The sequence below is a fragment of the Gymnogyps californianus genome, chromosome 2 (genome assembly GCF_018139145.2).
Source record: "Gymnogyps californianus isolate 813 chromosome 2, ASM1813914v2, whole genome shotgun sequence".
Lineage (NCBI taxonomy): Eukaryota > Metazoa > Chordata > Aves > Accipitriformes > Cathartidae > Gymnogyps > Gymnogyps californianus.
In genome coordinates, this window is record NC_059472.1 from 55,130,571 (window position 1) to 55,144,761 (window position 14,191).

At 38.7% G+C, this 14,191-nt stretch overlaps 1 protein-coding gene across 1 annotated transcript in view; it reads right to left on the minus strand.

Moving 5' to 3' along the window:
* Positions 1-417: 417 nt before the first annotated feature.
* LAMA1 (laminin subunit alpha 1) overlaps positions 418-14,191 on the minus strand; it is a 126,084-nt gene continuing 112,310 nt past the window's right edge. Inside the window, exons 53-64 of the mRNA XM_050890870.1 lie at positions 13,107-13,221; positions 12,727-12,897; positions 11,876-12,027; positions 11,177-11,362; positions 10,537-10,699; positions 9,296-9,408; positions 8,003-8,192; positions 5,855-6,013; positions 4,701-4,854; positions 3,948-4,081; positions 2,636-2,858; positions 418-970 (exon numbers count right to left, since the gene is read on the minus strand). Of these exons, the coding sequence (XP_050746827.1) occupies positions 810-970; positions 2,636-2,858; positions 3,948-4,081; positions 4,701-4,854; positions 5,855-6,013; positions 8,003-8,192; positions 9,296-9,408; positions 10,537-10,699; positions 11,177-11,362; positions 11,876-12,027; positions 12,727-12,897; positions 13,107-13,221 (1,921 nt within the window). The 3' untranslated portion in view covers positions 418-809. The remainder of the gene's footprint in view (positions 971-2,635; positions 2,859-3,947; positions 4,082-4,700; positions 4,855-5,854; positions 6,014-8,002; positions 8,193-9,295; positions 9,409-10,536; positions 10,700-11,176; positions 11,363-11,875; positions 12,028-12,726; positions 12,898-13,106; positions 13,222-14,191) is intronic.

A 14,191-nucleotide genomic window follows, 5' to 3' on the forward strand; every position in this document is an offset into this window, starting at 1 on the left:
GAAATACTGTTTTCCCAAGAAAGATGCATCAGTTCTTGTTGCCAAAATACATAGTTGTTCCCACATCAGACCCAAATCGTTTCTTCACCAACACGACATTTCATATGTGTCTCTGTCCTGTGGAGTTGCTGTTTGTCCTGCAGCTGATTACATGAAAGCATAAACAGGAACATAATCTTCCTAGACAATGTGGCTATAACGGGGGTCAGAAGCACTGGATATTAAGGCGGAAGGAAAAGGGATTGGAGCTACCATATAAAGTATAAATAAGAAAATTCTATTCATTAGACTCTGAATCTGAGACCTTCAAAATTATGCCTTTAGTCTCCTGCTCCCTCTGCTGGTATTCACTTGTACGTTTCACTCCTTAGCCTTTTGGCTCTTTTTCTTCTAACTGAAATGTATGGACAACTGAACTACATGAAATAATGCACAGTTTATTGTAGTTTTATTATGTGGTCCAAAATTATTACCTTTTTATAAAATGACCAACACACAATAAAATGAAATACTGTCAAGTAATCAAAAGAAAACATACTGTAAACACTGATTAATAAAAATTCCCAAAAGAAAAATACCCAATTAATGCCATTAACATTGTAGTAGAGGTATTTGTTGTTTAAAACCATTTAGTTAAAATGCAGGCATAGAGCTTCTGACTAAAAAAAATAAATGACCTGAGTTGGAAAACAACCAGAAAATCAAAGAGATGCAGGCTCTCACCAATTCTTTTCATTATGAAATGAGAATGAAAAATAACAGATCAACAAAAAACAACCCCTCTCAGTCCAGACATGCTTTGCTGCAGTTCAGTGTTCAGCCCCAGGGCAGGAATGAGGAAAGACTCCACGCAGGTCAAAAGCTCTGCTGAAGTCAAATAATTCTGCCTGTTGGCCCTTCGTCAACACGAGGTTCCTCAAACAGCCATGGAATGAGCTCTTGCTCGTGAGGCAGTTTTGCTTCACGTCAGCTGAAAAACAAATGTGAAATATGTAGAATCTATTTCCAGTGAACTGAAACAATACAAAGATCCAGGTTATTATTCAACTGCTTCCCCTCCTTCCCAAACGAGATCTAAAAACACCACCTGAGGAGCACCAAGTTCCATTCATATTTGGATGATCTGGGACATCCCATCATGGACAGTTACTGCTGCCTTCAAGCATGAGCCATGCACTGGGATAACTTGTGCAGAGTTTGCAGAAATAATTTGTCCCAGGGAACAATGGGAGGTAAGAGAGGGGAAAAGAGAGAGGAAAGCCGCTTTACATAGGTGTCTTCCAAGCTAAAACGGAAACTAACAGAATACGAAGCAACAACTGAGCTGCACACAGTCAGGGACTCCATTGGCAAACCAAAACATGAGGTTGGTAGAGAGTCCAACTCTTTTTTCCACACAACCTGTGAAACAATTCATTCCGCTTCTGCAGTACTCAACTAAACTAGAGAATTTCTCTCTTCTTTATGAAGCCTATTCTTTACAGATGGAACACTGAAAGAACAATTAGTGTATCACATTACCCTATTTAAAAAAAAAAAGGTTCACAAGATGCTGATAAGGCCACTTTGGTATTCGAGGAAGACCAAATATTAATCAAGATCTGGTTAATTAGCATTAATTAATTTTTCATAAAGCACCAAAACCTTGTCCAACAGAAGACTCTGTAACATTTCAAGCTATTATCCCTAAAGCTTTCCAAATATTTAAAAGCTGAGTTTGCCCTTCAGACCTCATCACTCTGTTTTCACACAAATGGAAATATCTGAACTGATAAACTGTACAGGTGTTTCAGAGACAAATGGATATGGGCATTTTATGCTATGTTTAAAAGCATAAAATACTCAAAACCATACGAAGCCTACTCACTGTCAGTATTGATGTGTTCATTAAAAAGTATGCCTGCAAAAAGGCCAAACTCATGATGTTTGAAATTCAATCTTCTTAATGAATACATTGTCTTGGCTCAAATTATCAACTAATGAGTTGCACAACTTAATTGAAAAGTAATTCAATTATATATTTTTTGTGTTTCTATCTTTTTATATTACCATCGTAGTATGACTGACAGATAATTACTTCAGAAGGGAATTTGCACAGAACAAGGGAAATATATGTTCGTCTGCAGCAGCCTGACTTCTGCCTGCACAGCCCCTGACATGAAACATTAGCAAAAATAAAGCAGAGAAGAGCACTATAGAAACCTTACTTAGAGGAATGTGAAGCAAAGCCTTAATATCAATTTGACTGCAAGAGAACCACACCTCAACGTACACAGGCAGGGACATTGTGAAGGCTGAGAGAGACTGTGAAAGACAAACCTTGTGGAGGAAATCCTTCTCAGAAACTAAGGAGCAGGTTTGTGTGGGAAAGCGATGAGTTCAGTTGATCTTGCCAACACACTCAACAGCTAAATGCAATCCTCCACAAGGACAGTATACACAAATATTAATATCCTGTGATCTCAGCGACAATGTGGAAAATGGTAACAATGACTTATAACTCAATCATGAACTTCATGAATCAGGTAGAGAGTGAGCGAGGGAAAGAGAGAGACAGCATGTGTTAAGAGTCATTCTTATGAGAGAGAGTGAGAGCAGGAGGGAGAGGAGGGAAGGGAAATATTATTGTACCTACCAGGATAGCCTCCAACATAAATGGGATTGTTCGTATCTGCAGAGGTTGACTGGATGTAGGGATTATCAGTTTGAACCAAATTCCCATCAATTATCAGTGAAATGCGATGTTTGCTTTTGTTTGCTTGAAGCTTGTGCCATTTTCCATCACACAAACTATTTGTGCCTCTTGGTTCATATGTTGCTGTTATTCTGCCAGCTCCATTGTTGACATGGAATAAAACCTGTATAAACAGCCAGAGGCCAATAAAGATATAAAGAATACATGAACTAATTTGCCTAGATAAAAGTACAATCATGCTGCTGCAGAGATTTCCGTTTTAATAAATATTTGGTAGTTATGCAAAGCTAATGTTTACTTTGATAGATAGAGAGTGTCCTTATTGAAGTATCTGTAAAATCTAAAAGACTTCGATCTATCCATGCAATGGTCCGTTGGATTAGCTTGGTATACTTCACTTGGGATGTCAATGTTTTTTACAAATACAAATCAAGTAATTTTCTAACAGAAGCTCAGGCTTCAGATCTGAAAGAAGATCCACTGTATCTAACTGAAGAGAAAGAGAATGGACTGAAAGCACTTGTCATTGCCCATACATGTATTGATTTATTTCATGTATTTATTTTTCAAAGCAGTAGACATTTCCTCAACTCTGTGGTGAGGATTAATATGTAAACATTAACTGAGAAAGTATGTCCCACAGAAACAGTGATATTTAACACTGTCTCTAGCTAGGAAGCGTTGAATAAAAAATGAGCTATTTCTGAGAAAAGGAAATACTTAAGAGCAATCAAGTATACATTTTTTATGCAGGAGATGAGTGGAGAACTATGTATTGATTGTTAAAAGGTTTATGGAGCATAATGGCCAGTAGAAGTAGAGAGTGAGTTAATTCCTCATGAATATTGAAGAAGAGATGACAAAACAGGGTGCTTTGTACATGCAATAATACGTTTATCACGGAGAAGTGTACCTTTATGGTAGAAAAAGTATTAAGCCACAAGAAAGGTATATATTTGGTCTCACATACAAGGTATGCAGTACAGGATGTCACAGTGGCTGCAGACTAACATAAATTACACTAATTAAAAAGGCAAAAAGTTCCAGTGACTTCTGCTAATCTCAGATTTTATCATATGATGATGATGAGAAACCTTGAGACTGAAAGTCTGTCCCACACTAGCGAGCATTTGGTTTGGACATTTTCCTCCATCCCATTTCACTGGTGTCTATTTAGTGCTACTTAACAGTTCTAGCCTCCTAGTTTTAAGCAAGCCTCGTGAAATGAGTGTGCCAGCACAGGGCTGCCTACCTTGCCATTTACAATCTCCAGTCCAATGGCATCAACCTTAGCACTGCTGACCCCAAGGAGAACGCCATGCACCGCTGTCGTACGAAACTCCAGTGTGATGTTCACATCAGATCGGACTTTGTAACCTTCTCTGACTGAAAAGAAGTTATAAGCTTCTAATAGAAGACTTGTAACCCACAGTACAAAGTAGAATACATATTTTGTCATTAAAAGACTTAAAAAGCTTGTTAATTACTCTGCCAGGACAGGACCTTGTGGAACCTCTGAAAAGTAAGTTTTCCAAAGTCATAATTCACATTTTATACTGGAAAAGATAAATTCCCAAATAAGTTTTCTTTCATTAATTTAGATTTAATACTTTCTATCTTATTTGTAAGAAACGGTAAAGAGCACATATTAATGTAATCTTTCACATTACTTCACAAGTACCCTACATCTTTTGTCTCCATACCCTTTAACTGACCTTAACTTAACATGATGAACATGGATATTCTTAGCTGAAGAAAGAGCTAGTTCATTTCTTTCCCAGTGCTAGAATCATTAGCTCTTTCATTTGTGGAAGACAGCCCTTTGCAGAAATGGCTACTTTTAGATGCACAGAGTAAAGGGACTCAGTTAGAAATACATATGCAGGGCATGCACTCTTTGTGTTAGGAGTCAATTAATTACACACAGTTCCAGCAAGACCTAAAAAGAGTACATTTTCATTAACATTAATTCAGTAAGGTACTGCTTTCATTTAATGACACTTACCAAGAGCAGCAAAGCCACTTCCATCAAAGAAAGTACCTTCCTGCACTGTTACATAGCATTTATTCACAGCAAAGATAGAGACAGGGCTCTCGTTGTCCAGTTGTTTGCTATTAATTGTCATGCTACCAATGCAGGCAGGAATACTGTGAGTCACCTAAGCATATTGAAATATAAGAGTTAATGTGTAATACAAACTGCTGCAATGGTCTTTTAGTGATTCACCTCATGTTATTGTAAATAAAAAATTCTCTAAACAAAACATAGCAGGATCTAAAATATTTACATGATTACATTTCTATTATTACATATACTTATATAAGGTTACAAATGTACGTAATGTCTTAGAGTCAAAATAAATAGTTTAGAAACACAGTATATGCTCTCTATAACATATAGAATTGTATTTGCTTGAACATGAGCAACAGTTAAAGACATTCCAAATACGCTTCAGCAAATTAACAAGTAAATCAAGACTTTGTACAACATTTTGCAAGTATAAATCACCAGAGTTCTATCCTGCAAAAAGATTCATTAGAATTTCTCACTATTATTATTTTCAGCAATTGCAGATTCAAAGTATTAAAATATTTGTTAGCCCTATTATCCAATTAAAAAGCATGGGTGAAGAATTGAGAAACATTGTTATTATCACTGGAATCCTCCCTGAGATAATGGGCTGCACAAGGAGGAAGGTGACAAAAACACCCTCTAAAAGCATGTGTAAAAAGTATCTTTTAATCTGAGACAGATAAACCCAGCCTTTCAGAGATATTTAAGGCACCTATTTGAATGCAATAGGACTTAGGTACCAAAATGTCTGAGATTCTAGGTCATATTTTTATCTTATACTATGAAACACAGGAATTTATATTCTTTATCCATTTTTAACAGAGAGATTGATAGAAGAAAAAAAATCTATTAAGGGTTATTACTAAAACACAAGGATACAAGCTCTAGCTAGAGTCGCTAAGCCATAGAAAGCTGGAAAGATTTATCTGGTAAAGGGTCATTACTTTCTTTGTTGTTTCTTTCCCTAAGTACTTCTTTTTTGCCCCTGTCAGAGACAGGATACTGAATTAGATGGGTTTGATGCAGTATCCTCATTCTAGTACTGCAAAACGTTAGAGATGCCCCACCACCCTAAACCTTCTTACATTCCCAAGATTCTTCGGCACATAGTCTAAGGGCAGTCCTCCCACGTAGAGCTTCCCCTCCACATCCAGAGTGCTACCATCTCCCAGAGCACTGACTGCTACCAATTCCTGTCCGTCCACAATGATTATACCTTTTCTTTTAACGAATTCTGTCTTTATCTGGAAAAAATGAGAGCATGCAAACATGAATCAATAAGCTGAATCAGCTACCCAGTCTCCATTTGCCACAGAAGTAAGCAAGACAATTTTTTTGTGGTTAGATTGCTTTGACGTACTGTACCGAGGCATCCTCTTGAAATTCATTGTGAGGCTGAGGCCATTTCAGAATGCAAGTGAGCAGCTAACTGCTTCCTTACCTCCCCAAGGCCTCACAATGATTGCAGGTTGTCCTGCATAAGTTTTTCAGTGTCTTAACAATCATTATTTAAAACTACTAGCTTATTGCCTTAGGATATGAGTACATCACTGAGTTTGAAGAGGGGAGTACTGTGCTGGTCTTCTGCAATTACTGTGCTGCCCACCAGCTGAGCCACCTTAGCTCTCTGAAGTGCACACTCCTATGCTGCCATTTTGTGATGGGCAGTGCTGAATTCGCTACGACCAAAAAGCTTTCCAGTTCTGTCCTTCTTGTTCATTCACGTCCCTATGCCTTACTTGCACAAAAGCAATTACTCACATGCAGATGAGGGACTTTATTTGAAGTCGGCTAGCCATTTATTCTTCCCTGGTTACTTTTAGCCCCACTCAGAATCCTGACCAGGTTCAAGATGAGGTTTCACAAACATTTGGGTTGGTACGGGGATAAAGTGGTACAGCAGGGTGATATGAGCAGATGGTAGAGAATGGAAAGAAGTGCTTCTTTCGGCAGCAATGCATATTAGCTTAAATTGATTGTAAAGCTACTGCAATAATCACCCCCAGCTGTGAAGTGGTGTGACTCAGCCTTAATCTCTGAAAAAAGGTTCAAGCTCATATTTTTAATGTCCTGGGTAGTAAAGGTAGGTCAGCTCTCATATGGAATCTGTTCATCTCTTAAAAAGTGGACAGTGTGAGTATGAGTTTTGCTTGAGTATATTTAATTTTAAGCACGTAGCTGTAAATCCTGGAGTGTTCTTCCTTTCAGGGTAGGCAGCAGAGCTTAACTGTGATATCTCTCTCTGACAGAAGTTCACATTTGCTTTCTTTGCGTTATTTTTTGCTGTTTTTTCTTCTGCTGATTATATATGAAAAGCAAAAATAACACTCTGCTGCTTCCCAAGGCACCTAGGAGAGGAGGAAGCTTTGTGTCATCAATCACTTTGTCCCACAGAAGCCACTTCCTGGAGTTAAGGCTTCACATATGGACAAGGGAACGGAAGCTTAGCAGGATAAATATTGTCATCTTCACCTGCCTTAAGGAAAAGTAATGTGGTCAGAGTTGCTTTTAAAACTCATGCAGACATCACAGTCATTTTTCATGAAGAAAGCCAGAGCCAGCAGCAGGTGGGTTGCTCAGAGGAACTGGGCCAACAGAGGCTGACACAGAGTCTTTGTACAGAAGGCCCTGAATGCTACATGACACCTGAAAGCTGTAGCCACAATTTCTCCTCAGACTCTCTTTATGCCAAGCCCTCCCCCTCCAGCCTGCATTCATTCCAAATGTCTACCTTTCTCATGTTGCATCAACCAAGTAAAGGAGAGTGCTTCCCTGTTAGCACTAGCTTCTATGACACGCTCAAGTATTAAGCGATAAGTGGGAGAAAGGAGAAACTGTGCCCCCACAAATCTCTTTCACCCTGTCTCACACTCAGTTGCAGGTCTTTGGTGACATAGTGCATGGAAAGCTCTCTGTGGAAAAAGTCGGCGTTTCTAGACCTCTCTGTTGGGTTCTTCCCTGGTGAAGATGACCATTATTACATAGTTGGTGAACTTTTATTTCTAAATAATCTGAGATATTTGACAGTAGTTGGATGCTGGAATTGTTGCACAATTAATGAGAATTTAAAAAGGAAATAATTATACTCAAACACAAGTTATCTGAATGGTTTCATGATGGGGTTAAAACCTGTTTGCCTTTGCAACAGAGAAAGCATACACGAAAGGCAGGGAAAAACCATCCCAGTAACTCCAGGGAAGAGAAAATGGAGTATAAGATTGGTGACTACCTACCGTATGCCATTTTCCATCACTGATAACAGCAGGGTGAAAAGCTACTGCTTTTCCTTTGCCTAGATCAAATGAGAAATAGAGCTGTCCCCCATGAAGCTGTAGTGCTGCATAATCAACCTGGTTCTGGTGAGCCACGTAGTAAATCAGGCCACTGGAGGCAAAGGTTCTGAGATTCAGCTGAATGGAAAGTCTAGACAATAAAAATTCAGTGTTACTGAAAGACATTTCTTCTGCATTGATAAAAAGCTTTTCTGGAGGCAGAGAACAGCCTCAACCAATTTATTATTATGAAAGGAAATTTATTATTACAAAGGCCAGAAAAGAAGAATTTGCATTGATTCTAAGAAAGCATGACCTATATTATATTTCATAATAGAAATCAGTGCTGTACCTGTCAGAGACAGAAAAAGTGCTTGTCACAGAGTGAGCTGGGGTTTAAGAGGGACAGGCTCAGCTGTTTGCGGCTGCAGGCTTGCCTATTGCCCCAACAAAGGAACCAATTCCAGGATAATGTGATGGCATCCATTACTATTAGCCAGGCTTGCTGGGATATAATGGGCAGACTGAGAACAGAAGGGAGGCTTAAAAGGTAGAGGAGCCAATTGAGCCATTTATTATGGAGACACTAGGTTCAGACTACGTAGCATCAATCCTCTCCAATGTCCTTATGTTCGATAGTTACAACAGAAGGGCTAGAAGGAAAAGAGGCTCTTTTCTCAATGCCTGCAGAGGCTTCCTGAGTTGAAAGAAGCATACACAAGTGGCTTGCAGGCTGTGTTTTGGGGACCTTGTTGGGAGCCTCTCAAACAAACAAGAGTGGCAGAGAGGCTATCATACATTAAGTCTCAACAGAATGATTCTTCTCAGTAGTCTTAGCTCCTTCAGTGACCTGGGGAGTGAAGCAGACATGGAAGGTACAATTGCAGAAAAGCCAGAGGAGAGGGCGAGATGTTACCTCATAAATCAAAGGCGCAGGGACCAGCTGAGCTCTGTATGTGAAAAACAGAAATCAAAATACTTACAGAAGGTACAGTGGGGCTCTTAAGCCTGAGGGGAAAAAAATGCAGAACTCTGACCATGAGTTAAACTCATGACCACAAACCTGGGAAAGACATATTAATTACATTGTGGTGGTCGTGATACCTTCTTCCGTGAGGAACCCACAGAAACTTGAAGCGAAGGCCATGTTCAAAGCTGGTAATACAGTGATCATTCATGAAAACCATCATTGCACTTCTTGTACTCAATACAAGATAACACACTGTGCGCATGTGTGATTCAGGATATACTCACTTCTTCCTGACAGTAGACTGATTGAAGAGCAGTGTCAGGTGGCTGCCTTTGGCAAGTCCAAACTGATGGGCACCTTGAACATGATCAGGTAGCTCATCTTTTGCACAAACTACCTGTTAATGAAAGGACTTTATTAAGAAGAATAGTATCAGGTGCTGACCAGCAAATGCTGAATGGCAATGTGCCTGTGCAGAAATTTGTAAGGAGCAAAACTGAGCCACGTGATAACCACAAAGTATACAGCAACATCAATTAGCTAAACTCCCAATCATTCTGAGCTATCTTTAGGCTCAAAAAGAACTAGTTCTAATGATTAAGCTATGTCTCATGGATAGTACTGGTCTTTTCTACTTAGAAATGTTTGTAGTTTGAGAAGTATTCCTTCACCATATGTCTTAGTTGATAGCCCTTTTGATAACAAATGCTGGAAGACAGTACAATTTCAGTGCGAAAATCTTAGGGACTTGGTAGAAATATTTTCCCATTTAGTGAGGACACACATTTTTGTTATGATTTGGGGGATGGAGAGCTGAGTAACAGAGTATGAGCCAAAGCTATACTTTAACTCTAAGAAGGACAGCTTATTTCTTTTTATAGCCACAGTTGTACGAAATGTATAAAATCATGCTTTCTGTTGCCATAGAAAAATGATTTCAGGATGCTTTGGAAACACTTCATTATAAAGATGTGCAGCTGCAGAAGGAGAGAAGTAATGCTGCCTTCTCTCTTGGGAACAGGGACTGTGTGAGAGGAAACAGGTGCCATGGAAGCTGCAGTCAGACACTGTGTGTCTCTGGAATGGTTTGTGCCTCCTCTTTGACACAGAGCAGAGACTGCATGTGTGTGACCAGGAAAATGCAAATGCTGAATTGCACAGCTAATGCAAATCTCAGCACAGAGCCACTTTGGCAGGAACACATGAGAGATAATAATTACTGTCAAGTCCTTCTGCTGGGGTATTACCACTCCACTTTCTTTTCTTTTTTAGTGTTGCTGTCTGAACAATGATAAATCTAACTGCATTTCCCTTCCAAAAGGCCGACAGGCTGCTACAAAGGTTTATATCATAGTTTTTCTATAAGAAATAATAATTTCAAATCCACATTCATTGAACCATTCCATACCATAGAAGAAGCAAATATACACAGTCCATACTTTGAAAATTCTCCACAAAGCTAAAATGCATCTTGCTGTTGAACACTTTCCTAGAAGAAGCAATACAGCTTTGCTGTAATACATACTTTTTTTGTATCTGTAAGAGGCCTCAGGGGAGCTGGTAAAGCCTGAAGTTCAGGTTGAATCTCAATGTCTTCTGGCTGTACGGCTGATTTAGGCTTCTCTGACAAAAAGCAGCCGGCCATATCCACATGTTCATACTTCATGGAAGTGGTGAAATACAAAAGCCTGTGTTTTAAAAAAAAAAAAAAATACATTTTAAGAGGCAAAATCCCAAATCCCTACATTTCCCAAGCACGAGGAGAGTATTTTACAGGCTCTTTCACTAGTAACAGGAGAAAGGGAAAGAAGTGGCACGGGGGGACAAAAAGATTGAGAAGCGGCAAATAATCTGTCCATAGAACAATATTAATAGACAATATTCTTGGAAAAACATTCTGTCTGTGAATGCAGATGAAACTATAGTAGAGAAAGTTGCACTTTGTGCAGCATCTCTATACACATTAAAGACATTTTCAATGCTATTTGGAAATGCAGCTGGTAATATCCACTTTCTGCCTGTTATAAGACCCAGATCATCAGTATCATGCTTGTCTTATGTTAAAAACCAAGCAAATGGACAATGTGATGCAAGAGATTACAAACTACAATTAATAATTAGTATACACAGTTTTCCACAACAGGGCAGTTACCCCTCTGACTTACTCCTTGTTAAAAATAAGGTTGCTGATACAGCCATGAAAGGAGCCAGCCATTTTTAGCCCTAAGATGCCCTCTCCGGCTGGAATGCCACCAGCATAAAAGTTGGAAATATTCATAGGGCTCATTTCTGCTGATGAACCAAGCCTCAGTTCTGCAGGGTTACTTTCATCCACTTGTACAGTTATGATCCTGAAAAAGATAAAGTAAGGAAAACATTCAACAAGGGCCTTAGACATTCATTTTCAAATGAAAAGCATTCCTTTCAGCCTCAAAACTGTCCTGTTCTAAGAAATAAAGATTCCATCACTTTGATAATCCTTTCAATGTTTAAAACAAGAAGACCTTCTTCTTTAGATAATTTTTAACATGTAGAGTTTTGTCAAATATCTTTCCAAATTATTTTGATAGGTATCTTTCCAAATTATTTTGATACCTGTATTTTTTTCTAATACTATTTAGTATACTTTACTCAAGTGGCCCAAGCTGCCTAGAGATTTTGAGAGCTTTTAACTACAACTTCATCAGTGGCTGTATGCTGTATACAATTACCATGTAAATCAGAACACCTCCATTAACAGCAGAAAAACACAGCCCTGATTATTCCACCTAATGAGCAAGCAAAGGCAGTTCCTCAGAGAGCGCAGTGAACTGACAACAGCATACAATAATTAAACAGGTAGTACTGTGTGCAGTCACATGTACCTCTTATTCCGGATTAGGATGACAGAGTGTTCTTGTCCATCACTGTATGTTCCATTAGCGGACTGAAGAACTACTTTCCTAGTACTTGCTCTATCTCCAGCATTAACATGCACTGCAAGATGACCATCAATCAGCATGATGGAAAAGAAGGGCTGTGGATTTAATCAGAAGATTAATTTTTAACTATAGCTCAATTTCCTGTCACTCATTCAGTGTTTAAATAGAACATACTTTGGAAAAATTTACCTCCAACTTTGTTGTAAACAAACTTTTAAATGAAACTCAAAGATTAGTAGGCATGTATTGGTACCTCTCAGAGTGCAAAGCCCTCTAACAGAAAAGATGAAAGCTGGAAATTTCTCTGGTCATGATAAAAATTCAGGTTAAAATGCAGGAGTTTTTTTGTACCACCACCCCCTCACTCCTTGCCTTAGAGGAAGGAAATAAGAAGGGGCAGGTATTCCTACTAAGACTTTGTCCTTGGATTCCAGGAGCTCCAAAACAGTCCACCAGATATGAGATAGCTGTTCATCTCAAATCCCTCAATAACTACTTCTGACTAACAGAAGTGGAAAGTAATACTCTGTGTGCATTTCATGTGCAGTTTCCCTCCTTGTTGCAAAAGCATTCTGGGTTCTAGTAATCGTAATAGGTCTCTGCTAACTGATCCTTCACCTCTCCTCTGCTACAATGAATATCCTTTGTTCCCCACCCAGCCTCTGTATTTGGGCCTTTCTAAGCCAAATAAATTTTTCTTTCTCATTCTTCGCAAGTTAGTCATAAAAACCTGACTTGATATTACAAAATAAAAATGGCAAAAACAAAACAAAAAAAATCTTTGCAGTACTTGCCAAATGTGCTTGTCTACGTCGTCGCTTTTCCAGTCCCTTGCTGAGTCCAGCAAGGATGATGCCACTGCTGTTCTTTGTAGCAAAAGTGGCCATCAGTTCTGATTCTGGGCTTAAGGACTTAGGTACCAACTCAATATATCCATTGTTCAAGATGTTCACACTACGAATAGGCTATTTTATGAGAAAGAGAAATAATTACTGACTTTGTCCTCACATAGCACCCAGTAAGAAAAAAAAAAAAAAATTCAAGTATAGACTAGATTATCTCAGAATTTTTCAAGATAAATCCATTTCAACTCACTATATTAATCACTATAAACTTCACTATTCATTGTTCAATAACAATAAAGATCAGGTCACAAAACCTAAAAGTCTCCTACCTCCAATACACAGCCTTTTCTCACTCCATATGAATTTCTAAGCAAGTCAAAGGTTGAACGGGATATTTCCAGATTCTTGATGCATCCCACATACATTCTACTATTAAGACTTTTCCTGAAACACAAAACAAGGCTTTTTTTTTCCCCAAGCAGTAGTATTTGGAATCTCCTGGGAGAAAAGATTAAGTTCTTTTCAATAAGAAAGAGAGAGATCCGTTTTAAAGAATGCAGTCAGCCCAGTGTAAGTGAAAACAGGGATAATTTGGGTTTTACTCTTAGCAGATATTAATTCTGATCTTAAAAAAAGTCAGATAACACTGTCCCTAAAGGGAAACATACAAGTGTGCAGTGCTGTGTTGCCAGGCCAGATCATCTTCCAAAACTTTAAGGTGAATCTTCAGCTGAAATGTAATGGCTTTTGTGTGAGAGGGTAACTGTAGTTCTCTACTACCTAGCAATGCTTTTTTGTTTCTTAAGTGCAGAGGATGCCTAATTTGGTTCCAGGTTTAAGTCAGAGAAATCTAAAGCTGTCCTGCCATAGTCCCTTACAGGTTGCTATGCCAGCTAAGATTAACAAGTTTGCAACCCTGCAATAACTGGGCAGAGACCAATATTGTCCTGGAATTTACCTTATTGTCAAGAGCATGCAGACAGTTTAATTAGATTTTCTTTTGCCATGTTTATCCTTTTGAAGTGAAGCCACTGGAAGAAATGTGACTTTACAAGTTCAGCAGGGATGTGCAATACAAAAAGTATAAACTAGAGACATGCTATAAAATATATATTTGTAATATTTCTTGTTGATCTGTTCACAACTGTTTCTCCTCTGTTCCAAGTTTCAAAACTGAATTACAAGAATTCCTTTCTGAAGTAGAACTTTTATCCTGAAGCACAGTTTTGCCCACAAATGCCAGCTGGAAAACACAAGGCTCACAAAGGTAGAGATCAAATGAGCATCGTTCCAGGCAGCAGTGCTGAATACTTGCCGCAGTCTGACACAAAGAGCAGGTGGCTACTGGGGCAGCTGCTGTCATGGAAATCACCCATGGAGGGGAAAAACAGAAGCTTGTCTTTGATCTGAACTG